This window comes from Benincasa hispida, chromosome 8 (genome assembly GCF_009727055.1).
Source record: "Benincasa hispida cultivar B227 chromosome 8, ASM972705v1, whole genome shotgun sequence".
Lineage (NCBI taxonomy): Eukaryota > Viridiplantae > Streptophyta > Magnoliopsida > Cucurbitales > Cucurbitaceae > Benincasa > Benincasa hispida.
Window position 1 is genome coordinate 11,813,185 of NC_052356.1, and position 23,483 is coordinate 11,836,667.

At 38.2% G+C, this 23,483-nt stretch overlaps 1 protein-coding gene across 1 annotated transcript; it reads left to right on the top strand.

Moving 5' to 3' along the window:
* Window positions 1-1,120: 1,120 nt before the first annotated feature.
* Window positions 1,121-5,071, top strand: LOC120083853 (transmembrane protein 209). The gene is made up of 7 exons (XM_039039740.1): window positions 1,121-1,538; window positions 1,870-1,925; window positions 2,047-2,963; window positions 3,379-3,568; window positions 3,758-3,943; window positions 4,092-4,468; window positions 4,568-5,071. Exons 1-7 carry the CDS (start codon window positions 1,345-1,347, stop codon window positions 4,706-4,708), a joined length of 2,061 nt encoding a protein of 686 aa, XP_038895668.1. The 5' UTR covers window positions 1,121-1,344; the 3' UTR covers window positions 4,709-5,071.
* Window positions 5,072-23,483: the final 18,412 nt, after the last annotated feature.

A 23,483-nucleotide genomic window follows, 5' to 3' on the forward strand; every position in this document is an offset into this window, starting at 1 on the left:
AGCGGCAAAACGATAATTTGGCCTAGTTGTACTTACCTGCACTTGCTGCAATCTCCTTGCAACCACTTGACCAACAAAAGAAAAGGTACTCAGAAAGCTAACGGTTAAGGTTCCTCACCTTGTTACTTGGCCAAGCTACTCCATTATATCGCTTCCAACCTCATTGAGAATGTCATGACATGCATAGGACAAAGATACAAAGAAAAAAAAATCAAACACAAAAGAAAGCTTTTAGAAAAGTACCTAGGCAAAACTAATTGGTTTATCTAGTAACGCGACAATTCAAAAGTTAACTTATGAAGGTCTACAATAAAAAATAATTTATATACCATTCTACAACTACCAAAAGTAAGTGGTATTAATAGGAAACTAGGTTGATCCATAGGGAAGCCTGAGAATAGTCTCAACAAACTAAATTCTTAAATAAACAAAGGGTTTAGTGTGAAAAGAGAAAATGCAGAAAAACATGTTAAATTACCATAAAAAAGACTATTAAACACTATGAATTGGTCACTAAAGTTGGTCACATAGGTGGTCAAGGTGACTGTTGGAGTTGATTGTCGGAGGTAATTGTCACCAAATTGGCTATTGGAGGTGGTCTTCACTGGAGAAAATAGTCGAAGGTGGTCGTTGGAGTTGGTTACTAGTTGGTGAAGTCATTGAAAATATTGGAAGGGGAGGAAGTTGATTATTTTAACCACGAGTAATAAATAGTGTTATTGTAGCAAAATAGAAGTTAAAACAACTCTTACTCCCTATGCCCCAAACACAGTGTGGGTTATTTAACCGATTATTAATTGGAGCATATGTTCTTGTATATATATATTTTTTGAATTTGGGGTTTGATATTAGATAAGAGATTATGAGAAGTGGAGGAATCTAACATATATAGAGATGTCCATTTTCTCTAATAGGAGTAGGAAAAAATCTTAAACTAAGACAAAAAAATACACATCTTTATTTCTTAAACTTAGGTGTAATTAACATATAAGGTTGAAGGTTCACCAAAGGAAGCTCGATTGACATACGATCAACAACAAAGAGGTCTATCTTTCAAATCTCTCATCTTCTATTATACTAACAAAAAAATGAATGGTCCGGGGTTCTAATAAGAATATTACATTTATTTTATAAAAATTGAAGAGAAAAAGAGAGAGAGAGAAAAACCCTTGGAGGCTATGGGGTTTTACTGCAATTTCAAACTGACGGGACTCGTTACTCAAGATGAAGAGATTCTGTAGAGAAGAACATCTTGGAGAAATCTTCCCCAATGTCATAGTATAATCGAATCCCTGTTTCTGTTGCAAAACCCTAAATTGAATCCCAAACTCGGGCCCATTACGAATGGAAGCTGCCGAAAATGGCAGAAGAGCCGATAGCTCTTCTTCTCCGAAGCCCTTGAAGTTCTCAGCTTATCAGAACCCGGCCCTATCCGCCGCTCTCACCGCCAACAGCCTCCAACCTTCGAAGTTCACCTTCCTCTGCATCTTCTCCCTCTCCTCCGTATCTGCATTTGCCTTTCTTCGTATTCTTTCCTGGTACAATTTGATCTACTGCACCTTCCTTTTATGTGTTTTTTAATTTTCTCAACTTTTTTATCTTCGTTTTTCTGTATATGGCTTTGTTTTGTGTGGACTGTGAATCTTTCCGTTACTTCTGACTCCTTAAAACTGAAGGACACAGTCCTGTTCAAGTAAGGATGTAGATTTTCGTTAGTTATGAATGAGGGTTTTATGAATGTTGTCTTGAACTAGTGCTTGAGAAAGAGTTCTGCTGGAATTCGTTTCCAGATATTGTTTTATGCTCTGGGTTCTGTTTTCCAGTTAATTGAAGCTAAGGCTTTCTTTTTTTCTTCCTGAATTAATGAAGGGAAAATGCGATTGTTGGCAATTTGAAGCTCAAGAACTTTCCTGAAGAGGCAGCCTGTAAGCTATTAGATTATTCTCATTTGTTTATGTCTGCTTTGAGCTTGAGCTACCACCTTGGACACTTATGGCTGTATTGATTTTTTTTTTTTTTTTTTAATTCTTCGCTTCTATGTTTCAGATTTGTCTGCCAAGGCTGCACAGATTGTGGTAGGCTTAATCTTTTTAGGAACAGTATTAGCCTTTTTCAAAGCGATATCCTTGTATAGGAAAAGATTCAGTGGTGTTGTGTCTGTTGTATCTGCCACCAAAGGAACCAAGGAACAAACACCTCTTTCCAAGCGTCAACTGGGGCTTATGGGATTAAAACCAAAGGTTGACAATGGGACATCTGAAAAGGCTGTAAAGCCTCCAAAATCTAAACCCTACTCATCACCTTCTCCTTCTTATGTTCTTGTTCCTCTTCATCAATCAATTAGCAGTTTTAGTTATTCATCTCAAAGAAACATAGATAAATCGAACTCTGCCAGTGGGAGCAAAATGCAGTCTTTTGCAACACCTTCGACATCCCCGGGTTCTGCATCTTCCTTGTATCTTGTCTCTGGAGTGGCCTCACCATTGCCTTCTACTCAGAGTTCATCAGGACGGGATTCAGTGGTGTGTACCCCGTGGTCAAGCAAGCGAGTATCCTCTCTTAAAGAAATTACATCTGAAGAAGGCTTTGAACGATTTCTTACTGAAGTAGATGAAAAATTAACCGAGTCTGCAGGAAAATTGGCAACTCCACCCCCCACCATTGGCAGTGTTGGTATAGCCAGTCCCAGTACTGTGGCTACTTCAGCCAATACTTCTGGAACTACCAGAAGTACTCCCTTGAGGCCTGTAAGGATGTCACCGAGTTCACAGAAATTCACCACTCCTCCTAAGAAAGTAGAGGGCGATGTTCCCTCCCCAATGTCTATGGAGGAAATGGTTGAAGCTTTCAAGCATTTGGGAGTATATCCACAAATTGAAGAATGGCGTGATTGTCTCAGGCAATGGTTTTCTTCCACATTGCTTCATCCTCTTGTAGAAAAGATTGAAACCAGTCATGTTCAGGTATGGCTGTTCTACATTGTGCTTTAGTAATTAATTTTCATTTGCCATGACTGAAATTTCAATCATTTTCTTTAGTCAAAGCCACCAAAATTTAGGAAGTCTATATTGGGCACGTTAACTTGTTGATGATCAAGTTTTTGGTATAAATATAAATTATATGTCATAGAAAATATATGAGCATGTGCTATAACCTATAATTTTAACCTGTATAGTGGAACATTTTAATTTCTTTTGTATCTCTGTATTAAGATTTATGTGTGCGAATTTCAAACTAGGCTGATTTATGGCTGTGTTTGAGAGTGATATTTGATTAGTTGGATGAGGAGTTTTGAACTTCAAATCTAATGATAATTATATTGGTAGGTTACACATCCTTTGCGCCTTATGAGTCTGCTTATCTTCTTGGTTTTTTAAGGTAAAAGAAGTGGCCGCTAAACTCGGTGTCTCAATTGCTATAAGTCCTGTAGGCGACTCCACAGGATCCCTTCCCACTGTGTCTTCGGTTGACAGGACTAATGAATGGCAACCAACACTGACTCTTGATGAAGATGGACTCCTCCACCAATTACGAGCAACTCTCTTGCAATCTATAGATGCCTCTACAAGTAAGGCTTTCCATCATTTTGTTCAAAAGTTTCTACAATTTCTGTTTCCTATTGGTCTCTGGTGATAGTTGGTTTTCCTTTTTTTTTTTTTTTTCTTTCTTTTTTTGGTTGGGGGTGGGGGGAGGGTGGAGTTTAGGTTAACTTATAGAAATAATAATAATTGCTTACAATCATCCACCTCCAATGCAGTCAAAATGCCTCTGGCGAATGCACCACAGTCCCCTCAGCAGAATCCCTTAGTTCCAACCATGCAAGAGTGTGTTAATGCCATTACAGAGCACCAGAAACTCCTTGCTTTGATGAAGGGTGAATGGGTCAAAGGCTTACTGCCTCAAAGCAGTATTCGAGCAGATTATACAGTACAAAGAATCAAAGGTAGGCATAGGCCGTAGATTATCAGTTTATTATGTTTTCCAGTTTCCCGCCGTGTTATTGGTCTCTCCGGAATTTGCAGAAGAATAGATTAAAAAAAAAAAAAAAAAACTTTACTGACTTTCACACCAATGCCTTTGTGAATCTACAGAGCTTTCCGAAGGGACGTGCTTGAAGAATTACGAGTATCTTGGGACTGGAGAGGTTTATGATAAGAAGAACAAGAAGTGGACACTTGAGCTTCCAACCGATTCTCACTTACTCCTATATTTATTCTGTGCTTTCCTAGAGCATCCAAAGTGGATGTTACATCTGGAACCTTCAATCTATGCCGGGGCTCAGTCCAGTAAAAATCCTTTGTTCTTGGGTGTTCTTCCTCCAAAAGAACGCTTTCCCGAGAAGTACATAGCAATCATATATGGTGTTCCTTCCGTTATTCATCCCGGAGCTTGCATACTGGCTGTTGGAAGGAAAAATCCTCCAGTTTTCTCTTTGTATTGGGATAAGAAGCTTCAGTTTTCTCTTCAGGTTGTTTGCCCTTGAGCATGTTATTGAAATTGATCTCAACTACTACAAGTTTTGGAACATTATTAGGATAAAAATAACTGTTCTGATCTTTATTTTCAGGGAAGAACAGCATTGTGGGATTCCATATTGCTTCTGTGTCACAGAGTGAAGATCGGATATGGTGGAATTATTCGGGGAATGCACCTTGGTTCATCTGCCTTGAGAATCCTTCCAGTTTTGAATCCAGATCCTGTAGACTGAGTGAATCACCGTGTTTTTACTTCCAACAGTCTTTTTATTGCATAAACTCACTAGCTGTTACATGATACGCACAAACTGTGTTTATGCAACAATTTTTCTCCTTTGGGCAACATGTATCCTGGGGGATTTGCTTAAGGTCTGGCTATTGAAAGCCTCTAACTTTAGTTTCCCAGCTTGAATGTTCATGTATCCTAGTCTGAATTCTTCAATAGCTGTAGTAGTACTGACCACAAATTCACAAGGGTCCATCATGAGGAATTTTCATAGAACACCATTTTAGAATTTTGTTTGGCTGGCTGTATTATATAGATAGTGTGTATTGAACTTTGAGCTTGAGTGATCCATTTTAAAGTTTATTTGGCAGTGCTTTTGGTTCTTTAAACCGCTTTTGATTTATTAATGATACATGTTTGAGTATAATGTTGAATCGTTCTCAAAAGAAGCCAAAAATATTTTAGAGGGGTTTCTAATGAAAACAGTCGGTAGTTTTGTGATCCATCGATGAAATCGAAGAGCTAACGCTCTCTTTGGATCCCTTGTTGTCTTTTTCATCTTGCTATAGGGATGGAAATTGTAGAGCTCATTGTACTACTATTGTCCATGTTAGGAGTGTTCAAAAAACTTGATGACCCGAAAAAATTGATCAATCTAACTTAATCTGTTCGTTTTGGATTGGGTTATGAATTTTCTTGGGTTGGGTTGGGTTTAAATAAATGAAAATTTTATAGGTTAGATTGGTTCGTGACAAGTATGCAACGGAAGCAAACAAAATGAATAAGTACTTTAATTACATTTAATTTGAGTTCTAAAGCATGCATTTTTAGAAAAACACAAGAGGGTTTCAAGTTTCATACCTTTGATGAATTCTTCCAATCCCGTCTAATTTTAATAAACTAAACGTTAGTTATATCATATATAATTATACAAACCCAAATTCGAATTTGAACCTATTCAAATTCAAACCCTAGTTTCAATTTGAATATTTTCAAATTGAAATTCAATTTGAACAATTCAAACTGATATCATTCCAAATTCACTCAATTTATTAATTCAAAATGTTCATGTTTTACGAGTTAGTAAAGGGACCTTATGGACCTATAAATCATTGAAGGAACTCTTAAACAAGAGTATCCATGAGCGGGTTCGGATCTTTCCTATTTCATTGTGACCGAATTACCACACACATTCTAACAAAATTTTAACACTAATTATAGGCATGTTTTAACAATTAAAATACAACAGATTGAGTAAACGTACCAGTTGAAGACTATCTTCACTCGAACTCAAACCAGCGGAAGCAACCCCTCTACGACCCTCACCCAGAAAACAGTTGCCTAGTAGCACCACGATCGTCTATACGAACGGCCGCGCACGAACAAACAACAACTGGGATAACAACAACCGGGATGACACCACCACTTGAAGCCCTTGGTATTCTCGGAGTAAGAATCCAAAGAGTGGACTTTGATGGAATTGGTAGAGGAAGAAGTAAAGGACGATCGTGTAGAATGAACAAGCAAGTGGGAGATAGTAGGTGACTATCGTATAGTCGGATGCTTGTCGCTTAAAGAAAGGTACACGACCGTGTAGGTTTTACTAAGCGATCGTCTAGCAATTAGTAAGCGATTGTTTAGAAAAGCTCGGCGCGCTAAGCAATCATTTAGAGAAGGTAAGCGATCGTTTAGAAATCGCGTGTGATCGTTTAGTGCACGGGTGTACGATCGTTTAAGCGATGGGCGCTATAGCATAGGCTCTCAACTAAGCGATCGTGAAGTTTCCACACCGTGAGCGAATTTTCGAACTCTTTTTTTTCAAAATGAAAACATTTTTCATTTTATTCTTCAGTTACAATAACCGAAATCAATCTTTCCATTTTCACACGATTTAGGAGAAATTCTCGGCCAATTATCTCATAACCGTCTATTTAAATAAATAATGAATATAATCATATTATATTCTTAACATATAGTTTGATATCACATATCTACTATAGCAATTTCTCCTCTATTTGATATAAATCATATTTATATCTACTTTCCTCCTAAATAATATATCTCATACATTTAGTCAATTATATCATATATAATTAACCAGTTCAATTATATCATATATAATCGAACTTCCTCTTGTCAATTTAAACATTTCAAACTGACCCAAAAACTGATTCTCGACTTTATCCAAGCTACCAAGGGGACCTTATAGACCTGTGGTTCGAAGCTCCAACCATACGTGAATAGTTGACTAAACTCTTTAGCCACGAGATCCACCATCCGTTAACTCCCAGACATTCCAATAAAAACCAACAGCTGAACTCTTCTGACCACAAATATATTTCTGTGTCCATCGGATATAACCAATCATGAGTACGATGACCCTTCATAGACGCTCATAAATACAGCTGGGCCAAATTTACCGTTTTGCCTCTGTAGTTATATCTCACTCCTTAAGTACCACTGATTTCTCTAATGAACAATACAACATAGTTCAACTATGTGTGAACACCTCTCGGGCCAAGAGAAGGTGTGTAACACCACATTGTTCAAGCCTTGGAATCAGCGCTTAAGGGAGCTATCTATCTACATGCCCCTACTTTGGGGAAGGAGTGAATTCACTTCTTATATAGTTGAGTTCCAGGCTTCCCAAATCAAAACGAATCCCCAAAGTGCGTAGGATTGAGTCGGCGACCTGGCCACTCGCCACCCATGCAAATCAAAGAAGAACCGCCCTCAAAGGCAAGAGTTCCCAACTCACTCAGGATTGAGATCATGTTACCTATGGTCATCCTAGTGAAGTGAAGTCTCTATCATGAACGGTGTTATATAAGTGAAGTAAAATATCATATAATATACATCACAAGCGTTCGTACAAATTGTTTACAAACTATAGGACACGAGACTTTAGGGCATCAACCTCAACAATCTCCCACTTGTCCTAAAGCGAAGTGGGGTGTACAAAAAAAACATAGTACAAAGTAATAAACTAGGGCATAAAAGCCCAGTCCAAGAAAATCTCCCACTTGCCCTAGTCCAGCCGTGAGTGATCCTGTAGACCCATGCTCCGTAGGTGACCCTCAAACACTGTAGCCCTGAGAGCCTTCATAAACGAGTCAGCAACATTGTGCTCCGAAGCGATCTTCGTGACAATCACGTCCCCTCGATGCACTATCTCACAGACCGGATGATACTTTCGCTCTATACGTTTGTCGTGCATGTGACTCTTAGGCTCCTTGAAGTTCGCCACTGCCCACTATTATCACAATAGAGGGTAATGGGCCTAGATATATCTGGAAAAACTTCCAGTTCTGTCAAGAACTTCCTGAGTCAAACGACCTCCTTAGCAGCTTCGTAAGCCACTACATACTCCACCTCCATAGTGGAGTCCGCAGTGCACCCTTTCTTAATGCTTCGTCACACTACAGCTCCTCTGTTAAGAGTAAAGACTAACCCTGAAGTGGACTTGTGATAGTCCCTATCAGTCTGAAAGTCAGAATCCGTGTATCCAGTAAGGATCAAATCCTTAGATCCATACACGAGCATGTAGTCCCTCATTCTCCGAAGATACTTAAGGATATTCTTCACTGCGGTCCAGTGACCCTGGCCTGGGTTAGACTGATACCTACTGACTATGCCCACAGCATAGCAGATGTCTGGTCTAGTACAGAGCATCGCGTACATCAAACTGCCAACAGCAGACGTATATAGGACCCATCTCATCTCCTCAACCTTGAGGCGTCTTAGGACACATGGCCTTAAACAAAGTGACTCCATGCCTGAAAGGAAATAGGCCCTTCTTGAAGTCCTGCATCGAGTACTTGAGCAGTATCTTGTCAATGTATAATGCCTGAGACAGTGCTAGCACTTTGTTCTTACGATCCCGAAAGATCTGTATACCTAGAAAAAACTGAGCCTCTCCCAAATCTTTCATTTGGAATTGGGTCGCTGGCCAATTCTTAACTGCAGTCAGTAGACCTATATCATTCCCAATGAGTAGTATATCGTCCACATACAATACTAAGAATACTACTGAAGTGTTGATGATCTTCTTATAGACACAAGGTTCATTAACGTTCTGGTCAAAGCCATACAACTAGATCGTAGTATCAAACCGTATGTTCCAAGATTAAGACGCCTGTTTCAACCCATAAATGGACCAATTCAGCTTGCAAACTTTTTTCTCTTGACCTTGGGCTATGACTCCCTCGGGTTGCACCATATAAATGGTCTCCTCAAGATTTCTATTCAGAAATGTCATCTTGACGTCCATTTGCCAGATCTCATAATTATAATAAGCTGCAATGGACAGGAGGATGCGGATCAACTTCAACATGGCACAGGCGAGAAAGTTTCCTCATAGTCAACTCCCTATACCTGGGTATAACCCTTTGCCACAAGTCGAGCCTTGAAGGTTTGCACCTTCCCATCAGCACCCCATTTGCGCTTGTAGATCCATTTACAACCTATAGGTCTTATCCCATCAGGCTGATCTACAAGATCCCATACTGAGTTAAAGTACATCGACTCCATCTCGAGATCCATGGCCTTGACCCATTCATCCTGATCTACATCCTCCATTGCCTTCTGATAAGACAATGGATCCTCAACGTCGTCATCTGCTACCATAGCAAGGATTTTCGTAAAACCCAAATAACGAACGAGTGGGTTCGCAACCCTTCCACTACGTCGAGGTTCCCTCAACTCTTGAGGTGGAACCGACCTACCCTTGTTGAAGTTTCAATAGTTTCATTGGAAAGCTCACTCAACACGACTTTACTTCGTGGACTGTGCTCCCTAATGTGATCCTCTTTCAGCAAAGTAGCGTTTGTGGAAACAAACACCCTATTTTCCGATGGATCATAAAAATAACCCCCACGTGTACCTTTGGGGTAGCCTACAAAGAGGCATAACCTTGACCGTGGTTCCAACTTCTTGGGATTTGCCTCAAGCACATGTGCAGGCAACCCTAAATGCGGAAGTGACGTAAACTAGTTTTATGCCCATTTCACAACTCTAGAGGTGTTCTTGCAACACTCTTGGAGTGAACACAGTTGAGTATATATACCGCAATCTCCACTGCGAAACCCCAAAACGAGTCTGATAAGGAAGCGTAACTCATCATCGAACGAACCATGTCCAACAAGGTTTTATTTCTCCTCTCTGCTACACCATTTTGCTAAGGTGTACCTGGCGCTGAGAGTTAGGAAACGATTCCATGTTCTATCAAATAGTCATGGAATTGCGAGTCCAAAAACTCTCCACCTCGATCCGATCGAAGTGTTTTAATCTGTCTATCCAATGTGTTTTCAACTTCAGCTTTGAACTCTTTGAATTTTTCAAAGGATTCAGACTTCCGTTGCATAAGATAAACATACCCATACCTAGAGTAATCATCAGCAAAACTAATAAAATACTCATAGCCACCTCAGGCTCACACATTCATCGAACCACAAAGGTCAGAATGTACTAACTCAAGAGGCTCTTTGGCTCGATAACCTTTTCTAGTAAAGGGTCGTTTAGTCATCTTACCCTCAAAGCAAGATTCACACATCGGTAAAGAATTTTCTTCTAACTCACTTAGACGTCCATTCTTCACCAATCTCTCAATCCTATTGAGATTGATGTGCCCTAATCGAAGGTGCCAAAGTTGGGCATTTTCTTTTGGAGAAATTCGTTGACGTTTAATTTGAGTTACGACAGTTTTAAACAATTCTGTGTTATGGAGGGAACTAATGGCTAATGGCCTTAGCACATACAAATTATTTTTCAGATAGGCTGTATAAATATTAACACCATCTTTATGAATAAATACTTTATCCATATTAAAAGAAATAGTGTATTTACATTTTAGCAAGTACTTTACAGAAATAAGGTTCCTCTTAAGTTCAGGAACAATATATACATCATTTAAAACTAGAAACCTATTATGTAAAGATAACTGGATCCCTCCCACTGCCATAGCTGAGACGACGTGCCTGTTGCCTACTCGCATCGTCATCTCACCAGCCTCCAACTGTCGCCAAGATCTAATCCCCTGAAAAGAAGAACAAACGTGATTAGTGGCGCCCGAATTAATTATCCAGGCTGAATTATCATTATCCACTAAGCAAGTTTCAAGTACAAGTAAATCATATTTACCTTTATCAGTCTTGGCCTTAGCCTTGGTGGCCTTCCTTTCCTTCAGCCAGCAAGGACAATTCCTCGTCCACTGTCTATTCTGGTTGCAGTGGAAACATTTTCCCTTTTCAACTCGCGGTGGACGCCTTCTTAGGGCGACAGGCGGCGGGTTAGCAGGCGACTTCCTTTTTCCCTTACCACTGTTATTCTTCTTCCCCTTTGCAAAGTTAGAAGTAGAAGATGCAGACTTTGTTCCTAAGGTCGAACCTCTATGGAACGTCCTGGAAGATGAAGCAACATTTTCCTCTCCTTACTATTCAATAAAGATTGCTAGGTCTGCAATTTGTTGAGGAGAGTTGCAAGGTTATATTTCACTTTGTTAAGAATCACATTACTAACAAAGTGCAGGAAGCTCTCTGACAAAGAATGCAGGATTATGCTAACTTGGCTGCCCTCATCGATTGTAAACTCATTCAACTCCGTCATATTGAAGTGGATCATCATGTTAAGCACATGTTCACGAACAGACTTACCTTCTTGCATTTTGGAGTTGAATATATACTTAAAATCCTCATGTTGGAGCTGTTCAGACGGTTGTCCAAACATTCCCCGCAGGGACTCCATGATCTCACGTGCTGAGACCATGGGCTCATGCTTCTTGGCCAAGACTTCATTAAGACTTACCAAGATATAGGCTCGAGCCTTCTCATTCACCCGTGTCCACCGCTCGTATGTCTCTCGAACATTTCGAGGGGCATTCGGAGCTGGAATAGGAGGAAAAACCTCTGTAAGGGAAAACATGAGATCTTTGATAATTAGTATCGTCGTAATCATACGTTTCCATGTTGAAATGTTATCGTCAGTTAATTTCTCGGCGCTAAGCAAAGCTAATGTGGATGTGGCCATTTTCAAAAGATTGTTGCTAAAAAACGAACAAAACTTTTATTAGATTTTGCTAACCACATTTTAACCAATTAATTTTTCAAAACAGTTTCAAGTACCCTAAGTGTAAGACTTCTATTTTGCAATGATGCCCTAGCGAGGCAGAACAAACATCACCGATGGGGTGATCAAATGCCCTTTCACTGGGATGAGACATTCTCAACCATTAGGCAGAACTAATTCTTGGAACTGAACCTAACAGCCACCATTTATTTGGTCCAGAACTGTTAACCTTTAACAATTCCGCGTAAGTGTGACCCCTCGCTTTCGGCGCTAGAGTCCCGCCCTAATGAGCCCACCATAGGGAAGAAGCAGATTAGGACAAGAGACTAAGTAACCTTGTCCTCTTATAGGAAATCAAATAAAGAAACGGACAAAACTGTCATCCTATAGAAGGACACTCCTAGGGTGCCTCAAGGCGATGTGCAGTAACTTTATTCAATCCAACGAAGGAGACCGAGGGATATGCTGTCGCACTTCCCGCTCCCACTTAGTATGAACACTCTCTCTATCCACCTTGATATTGACCTACCTAAACACCATCCTTTAGGGGGACATTCTCAGGGTTCCATGAGGTCAAGGGTAGATCTCACGGTGTGGACTATGTAAGAGAAACGTCAAAGGTTTAAGTGAAGCATCATATGTCTCAAGTACCTCCCACTGAATGTTTTACCTAGGGGTTAACCTAGACAATCCGGCTACTGATTTTAGTCTAAGTCATCTTTTTAAGTCCGCCCATAAACAACTTTTGTCTATGAAATATGAACAAGTTCAAGTAGTCACATTTAAACACTTTAATGGACTGTCCTTAACTTGCATGCATGCATCAAATCTATCTAATTCACCTTTCCAGGTAGGTTCCTAGGTAAGGGTGTTACGTTCCCATCAACTTAAATACCCCAACCTAGACAAAACCTGCCTTAGACAAAAGGTCCCTTATAGATAGATTTGCTACACTTTAACCTTTTATTAGTCAATTTAATTCTATTAAACTGATTAAAAGATTAAAGCCTAAGGGTTGCTAATCAAATTAGAACCGTGATCTTAGGCCTATGTTATCCAAGTTTTAAACATTTTAAAACCATGAATTAAACCTAAGTTAGCATGCATGTCTTTCTTATTGCTTTTAGTTCTAATTTCTCTTTAACCCTTAAAAAGAAACAACTAAAACACATTGCGCATAACTAGGTGTTCATAATACTTATAAAGAAACCTATGTGTCATGCTTTATGCAATGTTTGGTCATTACTATACATAATTTTTATATATGTGTAATAACCAAGCAAACATGCTTTCCATACATCCTTATACTATAACAATTATAATATAAAGATGATGCATGTCAATGTCTTTTATGCATGCATAGATATAACTCTTATATTATATGATGTATGAGCATGCTCTTACATAATTAAATCATGCTTCTCTAAATTATAACATTTACAATAAAGATATGATGCATGACCAATGCATAACCTAAGGTGGGATTTACTATATGTGCATACCATATGACATATAAATAACCATACATCTCATGTAATAAACCAAGGATTAATGGACCGGGATGAACCTTTACAAAACCGGAATGAAATAACTCTATCTATTACATTTTCACCGAGCAAACCGATTCACAGGCGAACCGGGTTTTGAACAGCCAGGAGAACTCCATCGCTTAGTAAACGCCGCAGGTAAACGATCGCTTAACGCACACTAGACGATAGCGCAAAAGCTAAACGATTGCTTAGACGACAACGAGGCTGCGAAGCCTGATCGTCTAGGCGATCGTTTAACACGGCGAAAGGTAAATGATTTACCATGTGTTACTCCGCGATCGTTTAGTCAGTTACTAAGCGATAAAGTTTGTTGAGCTAAACGATCGTCTAGTGTGCGCGTGCGCGTTAAACGACACTCGACCATCTAATACTCAGCAATCGCTTACCCCATCGTTTACACGACCCGATCAACCCTTGATCATCTTATTCCTCGAAGAACAGCAACTCTTGCTCCGGACTTCTTCACGAACGACTCAAGACTCAAACTGACTTTGAATTACATACTCAACATCAATTAATTATGCCCAAAAACGCAGGGGCCTTTACAATTAACCGAAAATATAAAAGAATTAATCAAACTGAGGTTACATCTCAGAAAACTCCATTAACTGCACATCCACAAACAATTTAACAATTAAATAGAGAGCAGATATGCACCCATCGCAAATGTCTATGCAATTCGTTGCATCAATGAAATTGGAATATCAGTAACCTGGCTCTGATACCAATTGAAGGAACTCTTAAACAAGAGTATCGATGAGGGGGGTTGGATCTTTCCTACTTTATTGTGACCAAATTACCACACACACATTCTAACAAACAAGTATGCATTTTAACACTAATTATAGGCATGCTTTAACAATTAAAATACAACAGGTTGAGTAAACGTACCAATTGAAGACTGTCTTCACTGGAACTCAATCCAGCGGAAGCAACCCCTCTACGGTCGTATACACGAATGGCAATGCACGAACAAACAGCAATCTGTGACGACACCATCACTTGAAGCCCTTGGAATTCTCGGAGTGAGAATCCAAATAATGGACTTTGATGGAATTGGTAGAGGAAGAAGGAAAGGACGATCGTGTAGAACGAATAAGCAAGTGGGAGATAGTAGGTGACTATCATATAGTCAGGTACTTGTCATTTAGAGAAAGGTACACAATCGTGTAGGTTTTACTAAGCGGTCGTTTAGAAAAGCTCGGTGCGCTAAGCAATCGTTTAGAAAAGGTGAGCGATCGTTTAGAAATCGCGTGTGATCGTTTAGTGCGCGGGTGTGCGATCGTTTAAGCGATGGGCGCTATCGCATAGGCTTTCAACTAAGCAATCGTGAAGTTTCCATACCATGAGCGAATTTTCGAACTCCGTTTTTCCAAAATGAAAACATTTTTCATTTTATTCTTCAGTTACAATAACCGAAATCAATCTTCCCACTTTCACACGCTTTAGGAGAAATTCTCGACCAATTATCTCATAACCGCCTATTTAAATAAATAATGAATATAATCATATTATATTCTTAACCTATAGTTTGATATCACATATCTACTATAGTAATTTCTTCTTTATTTGATATAAATCATATTTATATCTAATTTCCTCCTAAATAATATATCTCATACATTTAGTCAATTATATCATATATAATCAGTTCAATTATATCATATATAATCGAACTTTCTCTTGTCAATTTAAACATTTTAAACTGACCCAAAACTGATTCTCGACTTTATCCAAGATACTAAGGGGACCTTATAGACCTGTGGTTCGAAGCTCCAACGGTACGTGAATAGCTAACTAAACTTTTTAGCCACAAGATCCACCATCCGTTAATTGCCAAGCATTCCACTAAAGACCAACATCTGAACTCTTCTTACCACAGATATATTTCTGTGTCCATCGGATATAACCAATCATGAGTACGATGACCCTTCATAGACGCTCGTAACTACAGCTGGGCCAATTTACCATTTTGCCCCTATAATTATATCTCACTTCTTAAATACCACGGATTCCTCTAATGAACAATACAACATAGTTCAACTATGTGTGAACACCTCTCGGGTCAAGAGAAGGTGTGTGGCGCCACATCCTTCAAGCCCTAGAATCAGCCCTTAAGGGAGCTATCTATCTACTTGTCCCTACTTTGAGGAATGAGTGAATTTCATCTTACCTATGGTCATCCTAGTGAAGTGAAGTCTCTGTCATGAACGGTGTTATATAACGAGAAGTTAACACTTCGTGGTCGGGTCTTATACAATCTCTTTGTATAGGATGCCCCCACTCACATGTCTCTTATACGAATGATCAGGATCAGATCATCTGTGACAAGTCACAACACTTGTGACCATTCCACAAAACGGGTCGCATCTGTAACATTACCAAGATAATGTTTTCCTCCTATATCCATATACTATAAGGCCATTTTGGTTATCACTTAAGACATGATCCACATGTATGTCACCACATACATGCTTAAGTTCATACAGATAACCAGGGATTTTAGGTTTATTGGTTTGTAGTAAAGCAAATAAACAAACAATTGAGCAAAATCAAAAAGTGAAGTAAAATATCATATATTATACATCACAAGTGTTCGTACAAATTGTTTACAAACTACAGGACACGAAACTTTAGGGCATCAACCCCAACAATTAAGATTAATTGGCTAAAACTCTTTAGACCGAATTAATCAGTATTCATTAACTATGGAGTCACACCACTATAGCTCGATAGTTTCACTATTCTCACTGTGGATGTATTTGTGTCCACATGATTTAACCATAACTAGTAAGTCGACCCTTCACAGGTTGTTCGTAATAACGGTTGGGTCAATATATTGTTTTACCCCCGATATTACGTCTTGTTGCTTAAGTTCCAATTGATCATCTAATGAACAATTGGTTTATGATCTAATCACTAAATCGAATCTCTCTCGAGCCAGTGAGAGGGTGAGGCCCCTTGTTTAAGACATGGATATAGTACTTAAGAGAACAACCTTTCTTCTATCCCTAAATCGGGTAGGCGTGAATTCCATCTTGCACCCTATGTCCCCAGTTATCTACCCAGTCTTACCCCTGAAATGGGAGGCTTATTGAGCCAACGTTGTTGAGTCAACCCTCACCTATGCAAATTTAAGGATAATCTTGAATAAACAGGAGTTCATAGTTAGCTCAGAAATAAGATCGAGTTACCTAGGTCATCTAAGCAAAATAGTCAGTCTTAAATAGTAAACAACGTTTTAAAGTAAGGGTGACTTATTTCTTGGTCCGATCTTATGCAAACTCATTGCATAGGACACCCCCACTCCTCATGTCAATACATGAACGAATCTGGATCACTTCGCTTGTAGTATCTTTACAACAATTTGTAACAACTACAGAGTAGGCCGCATCCAATAGTGTTACCAAAATAAGGTACCCAACCTTAATCATATACTATAGACCGTTTTAGTTATTTACTCGAACTTGATCCATCTTTATATCTCTACATAAAGTTCAATTATTCATATAATAGCCATGAATCTTAGTTTATTGGATTTAGACTTTATGAATGCAATTTAAAGATTCAATTACAACTTTATTGAAGAAATGTTTGAATAATATCTTTATTGATAATAGAATGTGTTTAAGTTTACAAACTGCGAGTTTTAGGACACACAACCCAACAATACTTCCACTTGGACTAAAATTCCAGTGGATCAATATATACAAATATATACAATGTTGAGTTATACTGAGAGAATAAAAGGTATAAATACAATAAACTAGGGCATCAGATACCCATAAATTCTCCCACTTGCCCTAGTGACAAATATCTCGTAGACCCAGTTCTACTAGGTGACCCTCAAACACTTTAGCCGAGAGGGCCTTCGTAAATGGATCAACTAAGTTGTCTTGTGAGGCTATCTGCATGACGATCACGTCTCCTCTATGTACAATCTCCCTGATGAGATGGTACTTCCACTCGATATGCTTTCCTCGTTTATGGTTTCGAAGTTCCTTTGAATTTACAACTGCTCCACTGTTATCACAATACAGGGTAAATGACATGTGCATATTTGGAACTACTTCCAAATCCATTAGGAACTTTATGAGCCATACTGCTTCTTTTGCTGCTTCACTTGAAGCTACATACTCAACTTCCATTGTGGAGTCAGCAATACAACTTTGCTTGATGTTTCTCCACACAATTGCTCCTCCATTCAGAGTGAATACTGACCCCGAAGTTGATTTCCTTAAATCAATATCAGTTTGGAAGTCAGAATCAATGTATCCAATAAGGATCAGATCCTCAGCACCATAAACAAGCATATAATTTCTCGTTATCCGAAGATACTTGAGAATGTTCTTAATGAAAATCCAATGATCATATCCAGGATTGGACTAAAACCTGCTAACTATTCCAACTGCATAGCATATATCGTGACGTGTACACAAAATAGCATACATAAACTCCCTACTGCTGATGCATATGAAATTTGTTTCATATCCTCAACCTCTTTAGGTGTCTTAGGACTTTGTTCCTTAGACAGATGAATTCCATGTCTGAAAGGCAACGTTCATTTCTTGGAATTTTGCATTTTATATCTAAACAACATTTTGTCTATATAAGATGCTTGAGATAGTGCTAAAGTTTTGTTCTTACGGTTTCAAACTATTTGGATTCCGAGAACATACTGTGCTTCTCCCAAATCTTTCATTTGGGATTTCATAGCCAGTCATCTCTTAATGTCAGCTAGAAATTCTACTTCATTTCCAATGAGTAGAATATCAACAACATACAACACCAGAAAAGCGACAATTTCGTTAACGATTTTCTTGTAAACACAAGGTTCGTCAACATTTTATTCAAAGCCATAAGCTTTGATCGCAGTGTCAAATCTCATATTCATGGATCTAGATGCTTGTTTCAACCCATAAATGGATCGATTAAGCTTGCAAACCTTTTGCTCTTGACCCTGTTCAATAAACCCTTCTGGTTTGAGACATATAGATACTCTCTTCAAGATAGCCATTCAGAAAGGTTGTCTTGATATCCATTTTCCATATTTCATAATCATAAAATGCAGCTATGGACAAGAGTATTCTAATTGACTTTATCATGGCAACAAGAGAGAAGGTTTCTTCATAGTCTACCCCCTCTCTTTGGATAAACCCTTTTGCCACTAGTCTAGCTTTGTAGGTCTATACCTTACCAGCTTGGTCTCGTTTTCTCTTGTAGATCCATTTGCAATCGATGGATTTTACCCCTCCAGGTTTATCTATTAGATCCCAGACATTATTGAAATACATAAATTCCATTTCAAGGTCCATGGCTTTAATCCATTGGTCTTTATTCACATCATTCTTGTTTAAAAGTCAATGGATCCTCTAAGCCATCATCTGGTATGATAACTTAAATTTCAATTAAACCCATGTATCGATCAAGTTGTTGCATAATGATGCGTTATTTTATGTTATAAAATAATGGAATGAAATGCGGTGATGGAAATGCGTTGTGCAACAGCAGAACCCAAGTATAAATTCTACTGAGTTTCCTGGTAAGTCCAGGGTCAAACTCAGGGACTTGGAAAAACGGTATGCGGTGATAATTTTTAAGAAGACTTTGCGGTAACCAATAAATCAAAGAGTTGTTTTAGGTTGTTGTTTGCGGTATAAAATAAATGTATGCGGCGGAGTTACGAAAAGAGTTGATAATACGGAAGATGCGATGAATATGTGGGGAACGGGTTGAGAAGGGGTTCAGCTAACACTTCCTAGGATGCGTTCATGCTATGTGATCATGCAACACACATATACAATAGTAAGTCATCTTTCAACACAAATGCTACAGCTTTTAATTCTAGAACGCATGCGATATATGCGATAAGTCTATAGGACCTACACATAAGCCTCTATTCTTATTTATGCGATGAAAAATGACACACACACAAATAAGGCGACCACATAATATCATAACCTATCTCTAGGATGCATGCGATGCATGTTGGCAAACAGAGCTTATCTCTAAGTCCCTATCTCTCGTTTATGCATATCTAATCTCGCTCTCTCGAGTCTAGATTCTATCCTAGCTCTCTCAAGTCTTAGGTTTTTTTTTTAGACTCTCTCTCGAGTAGCTCTAAAGGGATGTTGGGCGCAGCATAAGACAAGATAATCGCATGCAATGAAGATCCTAGGTCATGTTAGCTTAGTTCTTCTCAACCATTCGATAAGTTTAGCTAATCATGCGTGCTTTTAAGAGAGTGAACAGATGTAGATAAGCAAGTTCCATTTTATAGATATAGAGTTGAAATACAAAATAACAATGCGAAATGAGAATAAAGAGCCTGGTAGCAATCTCTTGCTTCCCAAGGCTTTTTACACTGTTCTTCTCTACTCTGTTCAAAAGATAGTCTCGCTCTCGTGAGAGTCGACCCTCTCTCTGCTTTTTCACGCCTCTGGATTCTCTCTCGAGCTGATCAGAGCGATGTTCTGGTGTCTCTTCCCTTCTCTCGCTCCGCCTTCTAAGTAGAAAGGAAAACTATGAATAAGGCTACTTCTCTCTAAGGAAAATTATCTAACTATCTGAACTCTTTTACTGAAGGTTGCCTTCAGTATTTATAGAGCTTCGGGGTGAAAGGCGTCTTCTCTCTCATGATTGCACTGATGGGATGGCATTAATTTTCTGTCTGATGCGCCGAATATTTTTCACCGAAAAGTTGAGTGTACTTGCTACAGTAGTTCGTTAGCGACTTGTCAACTTAATTCGGACTCGACCGTCATCAGCTTTCTATCCCATCGTGATTTATTATGTTTTTCACCCAGATGCGCCCACCAAGTTGCGTCAGCTCTATGTGGCAATCCTTCTTGAGCAGATATTTGCGAGCACAAATCACCGCAAAACTTTGTGGTAGCACTGCATTCAACCGTTGATTTCTTGTGATCGTATTTTTCGCCTTGCGTCAACGCATTTCTGCACAAAAATACATAAGTTAACTGTTTTCATGCGATGGGCGCATGCAACCGCAATATTATGAACTTAATGCTTTTTAGACGCAATTCTATATATTTTATCAACGCAAACCTTCATGGTTTAATAACTTAGCACTGTAATAACGTGCATTTCTGCCCGTTGTCACATAACCCTCCCACTACGACGAGGCATTCGGATTGAAGTACCAGTTTCATCAACAACTCTTGTTGATGGACCTTTTCTGTCAACAACTCTTATTGATGTATTTGTCGTTTTTCTGGACATTTCTACTATTACTAGCTTGCGAGGTTGATGATTCTTTATGTGGTCTTCCTCCAGGAAAGTTGCATTTGTTGATACAAATACTTTGTCTTCCTGAGGATCGTAAAAGAAACCACCTTTCGTTTTTTTTTGGGTAACCTACAAATAGGCATACTTTTGAACGACATTCCAACTTTTTAGGATTTCGCACCAACACATGTTCTGGATAACCCTAAATTCTGAAATGGTGTAAACTTTCTTTAAATCCTCTCAAGAGTTCATAAGGTATTTCAAAAACATTTTTCGAGGGAAACATGTTCAAAATGTACACTGCAGTTTCAATTGCGTGTCCCCAGAAAGAATTTGGTAACTGGGTATAACTCATCATGGAACGAATCATGTCCAACAAGGTTCTGTTTCTCCTTTTTGCCACACCGTTTTGCTGAGGTGTACCAGGGGCTGATTCCATGTTTTATAAAATAGTTCTGGAACTCTAAGTCCATATACTCACCACCCTGATCTGATCGAAGTATTTTAATCTTTTTACATAATTGGTTTTCAACCTCAACCTTATATTCTTTGAACTTTTCAAATGTTTTAGACTTCTGGTGCATTAGGTAAATATGCCCATACCTAGAATAGTCATCAACGAACCTGATGAAATATCCATACCCTCCAAACTCTTTCTTCAGCTCAAAGCACTACCTCTTCCACTTTAATTCCGAGTGTTTTATCACTCTTCAGCATGCAAGCACTTCATCAGCCTGAAATAACCCAAACCAACCCAAACTTATTATTAACTTTAAAATGTATTTTTTTTTTTTTTGCTTATGTACAATTAGATATACATATATTTATTTTAGTTTTCTTTAATTTCATCAATTCTTTTGGTAATTTATTCTTCAACAACTCTTAAAAATAGTTGTTTTTGCACTTTGAAAAAAGATTATACATTATATAAATTGAAATTGAGTTGTTAATCTTAATTCATATATGAAAATAGTTATATTGAATTTTTACGTATTAACATTTTACTTCCTTTTATAACAAAAATTTAATAAATGACCCATGTAATCCGAACCAACCCAACCTACATGTTTCATAGTTGGGTTAGATTGGGTTCATTTTTTAATGAAGGTTATTTGGGTTGAAGAAATTTACAACCTAAACAATTGGGTTTGGTCTAAAAAGTCCTTTAACCCAACCCAACTCAACCCACGAATACTCCTAGTTTGTGTTATAGCTGGTTTTGAGAATTTTTCGAGGAGTCTTTCTTCCAATTCGAAAGATAATGGAGTCTTTTGGGATTTTGATTTTCCCGATTGATTGTTGAATGTTGTAAAGAGGGAGTTATTGTTATCAACTTCTACTGATATTTTGATTTTTTATGCTCTTTTTTTAAAAAAAGAAATAGTAGTTTTGTGAAATGTTTTTAGCTTTGTCATGTTAGTGGTTGCAACCAATCTTTTGAGCATAGTTCAAGTAACTAGCTGAGTAGATAAGACATCTATTATCATAGATCTATCATTTTTGCCCTTTTTTAAACAAACTCTAAGAAGTAGTTTTTATCATGCTGCAGACTCCTACATTCCACTTTTACAATCACTTTTATAAACTTATCTTTTCACATACTTTCTCTTCTATACTTTTTAGGTAATAAAGCCTATTTGAACATGTCAAAACTTAAAACAGATAATATTAGTTGCATGGGAAGTTGAATGATGAAAATATTGATAATACAATAGTTTAAGCTCATAAATTGGGGCATGAGAAACAGTTCATACAAATATTTACATTAAGTTGATTGATTGAGATACTCTAATTTTGACGTCTTAAATTTTAAGACCTATGATTCAAACTATAAAATCTAAGAAAAGCCTAAACAACACACACATGCAGCAACCTGCACACTACTAACATGAAGCTCGAATTAAATGACAATTATGGATCACTAAGATCATGCTTAACAAAATTGGAAGGGTATTATTCAGTAATCTTGGATAATCAAATATACATATCCGTTTCCTATAAAAAAAAAAAAATCATGCTTAGCAAATTTGCATGGGTGATTAAGGCTTCAATGTAATCAAACAAATACGTTCATAATCACGGCAAGTATTAAAAGACAAATAACTCAAAAAAATCATTCATAATCAGCCCAAAGTCTCACAATGTTTACAAGATTGACTAACCTCCATACTCACGATGAGAATCTAGTCGACCAATGGGATGGCGTTGCCAAACTCCATGGTTCAATCCAAAAGGCTAAACATATACTTAAAATCAACCAAATGTAAGATGTAGATGAACAAAAAGAGGGGAAAACGAAGAAATTGATATATAATTCGCCCAAAAGTTAATAAACTAAAAATGGAAAAGATTATAGAAAATGTGAGAGCTTTGGAAGGGCGTTACAGGTTGTTTTTTCTTTCACACACCTGCACGTACGCGCACGCACACGCACCAGTTATTTACTATGTTTCAAATTAGAGATTCTACTTAAATATTGATAATAACAATTTTTTTTTCTTTTTGACAATAACAACAATCAAGTTAGAGCTCAATATATATGGAAGTGAAATTTTTTTCTTTAACTAAAGTTCTCGCACACACATGCACATGCATAACAGAAGGTCAGTTCAAGTCATCTCATGTGTTCGGAGCCTCAACTATGAATGAATTTTTTCCCGACCACTGATGCGTTGACCCCTTATTTGATCAGACCGCTCCTGGTTATTCACACAGCGAAGAAAGGCGGAATGGAAGGGGAAGATTCTCGGTCCATCAACCGAAAAAGAGTATCACTCTAGTGAATTGTACTAAAAAGCACAATGCAACTTTGCTGAATGATGAATGTCGTATAAATTGGGGGTGGTTTTTATGGTGCACGAAGTGACATTGACTCGTACAAATCGAGTGAGAAGGAGGTATGACCTTTAGCGGCTGTGGGGTGAT

Bases quoted from the DNA above. Each gene is read 5' to 3' on its own strand.
- LOC120083853 (XM_039039740.1), top strand. From the start codon at position 1,345: ATGGAAGCTGCCGAAAATGGCAGAAGAGCCGATAGCTCTTCTTCTCCG. The intron at 2,964-3,378 runs GTATGGCTGTTC...TGGTTTTTTAAG, and splicing joins TTGAAACCAGTCATGTTCAG to GTAAAAGAAGTGGCCGCTAA. The intron at 3,569-3,757 runs GTAAGGCTTTCC...CCTCCAATGCAG, and splicing joins ATCTATAGATGCCTCTACAA to TCAAAATGCCTCTGGCGAAT.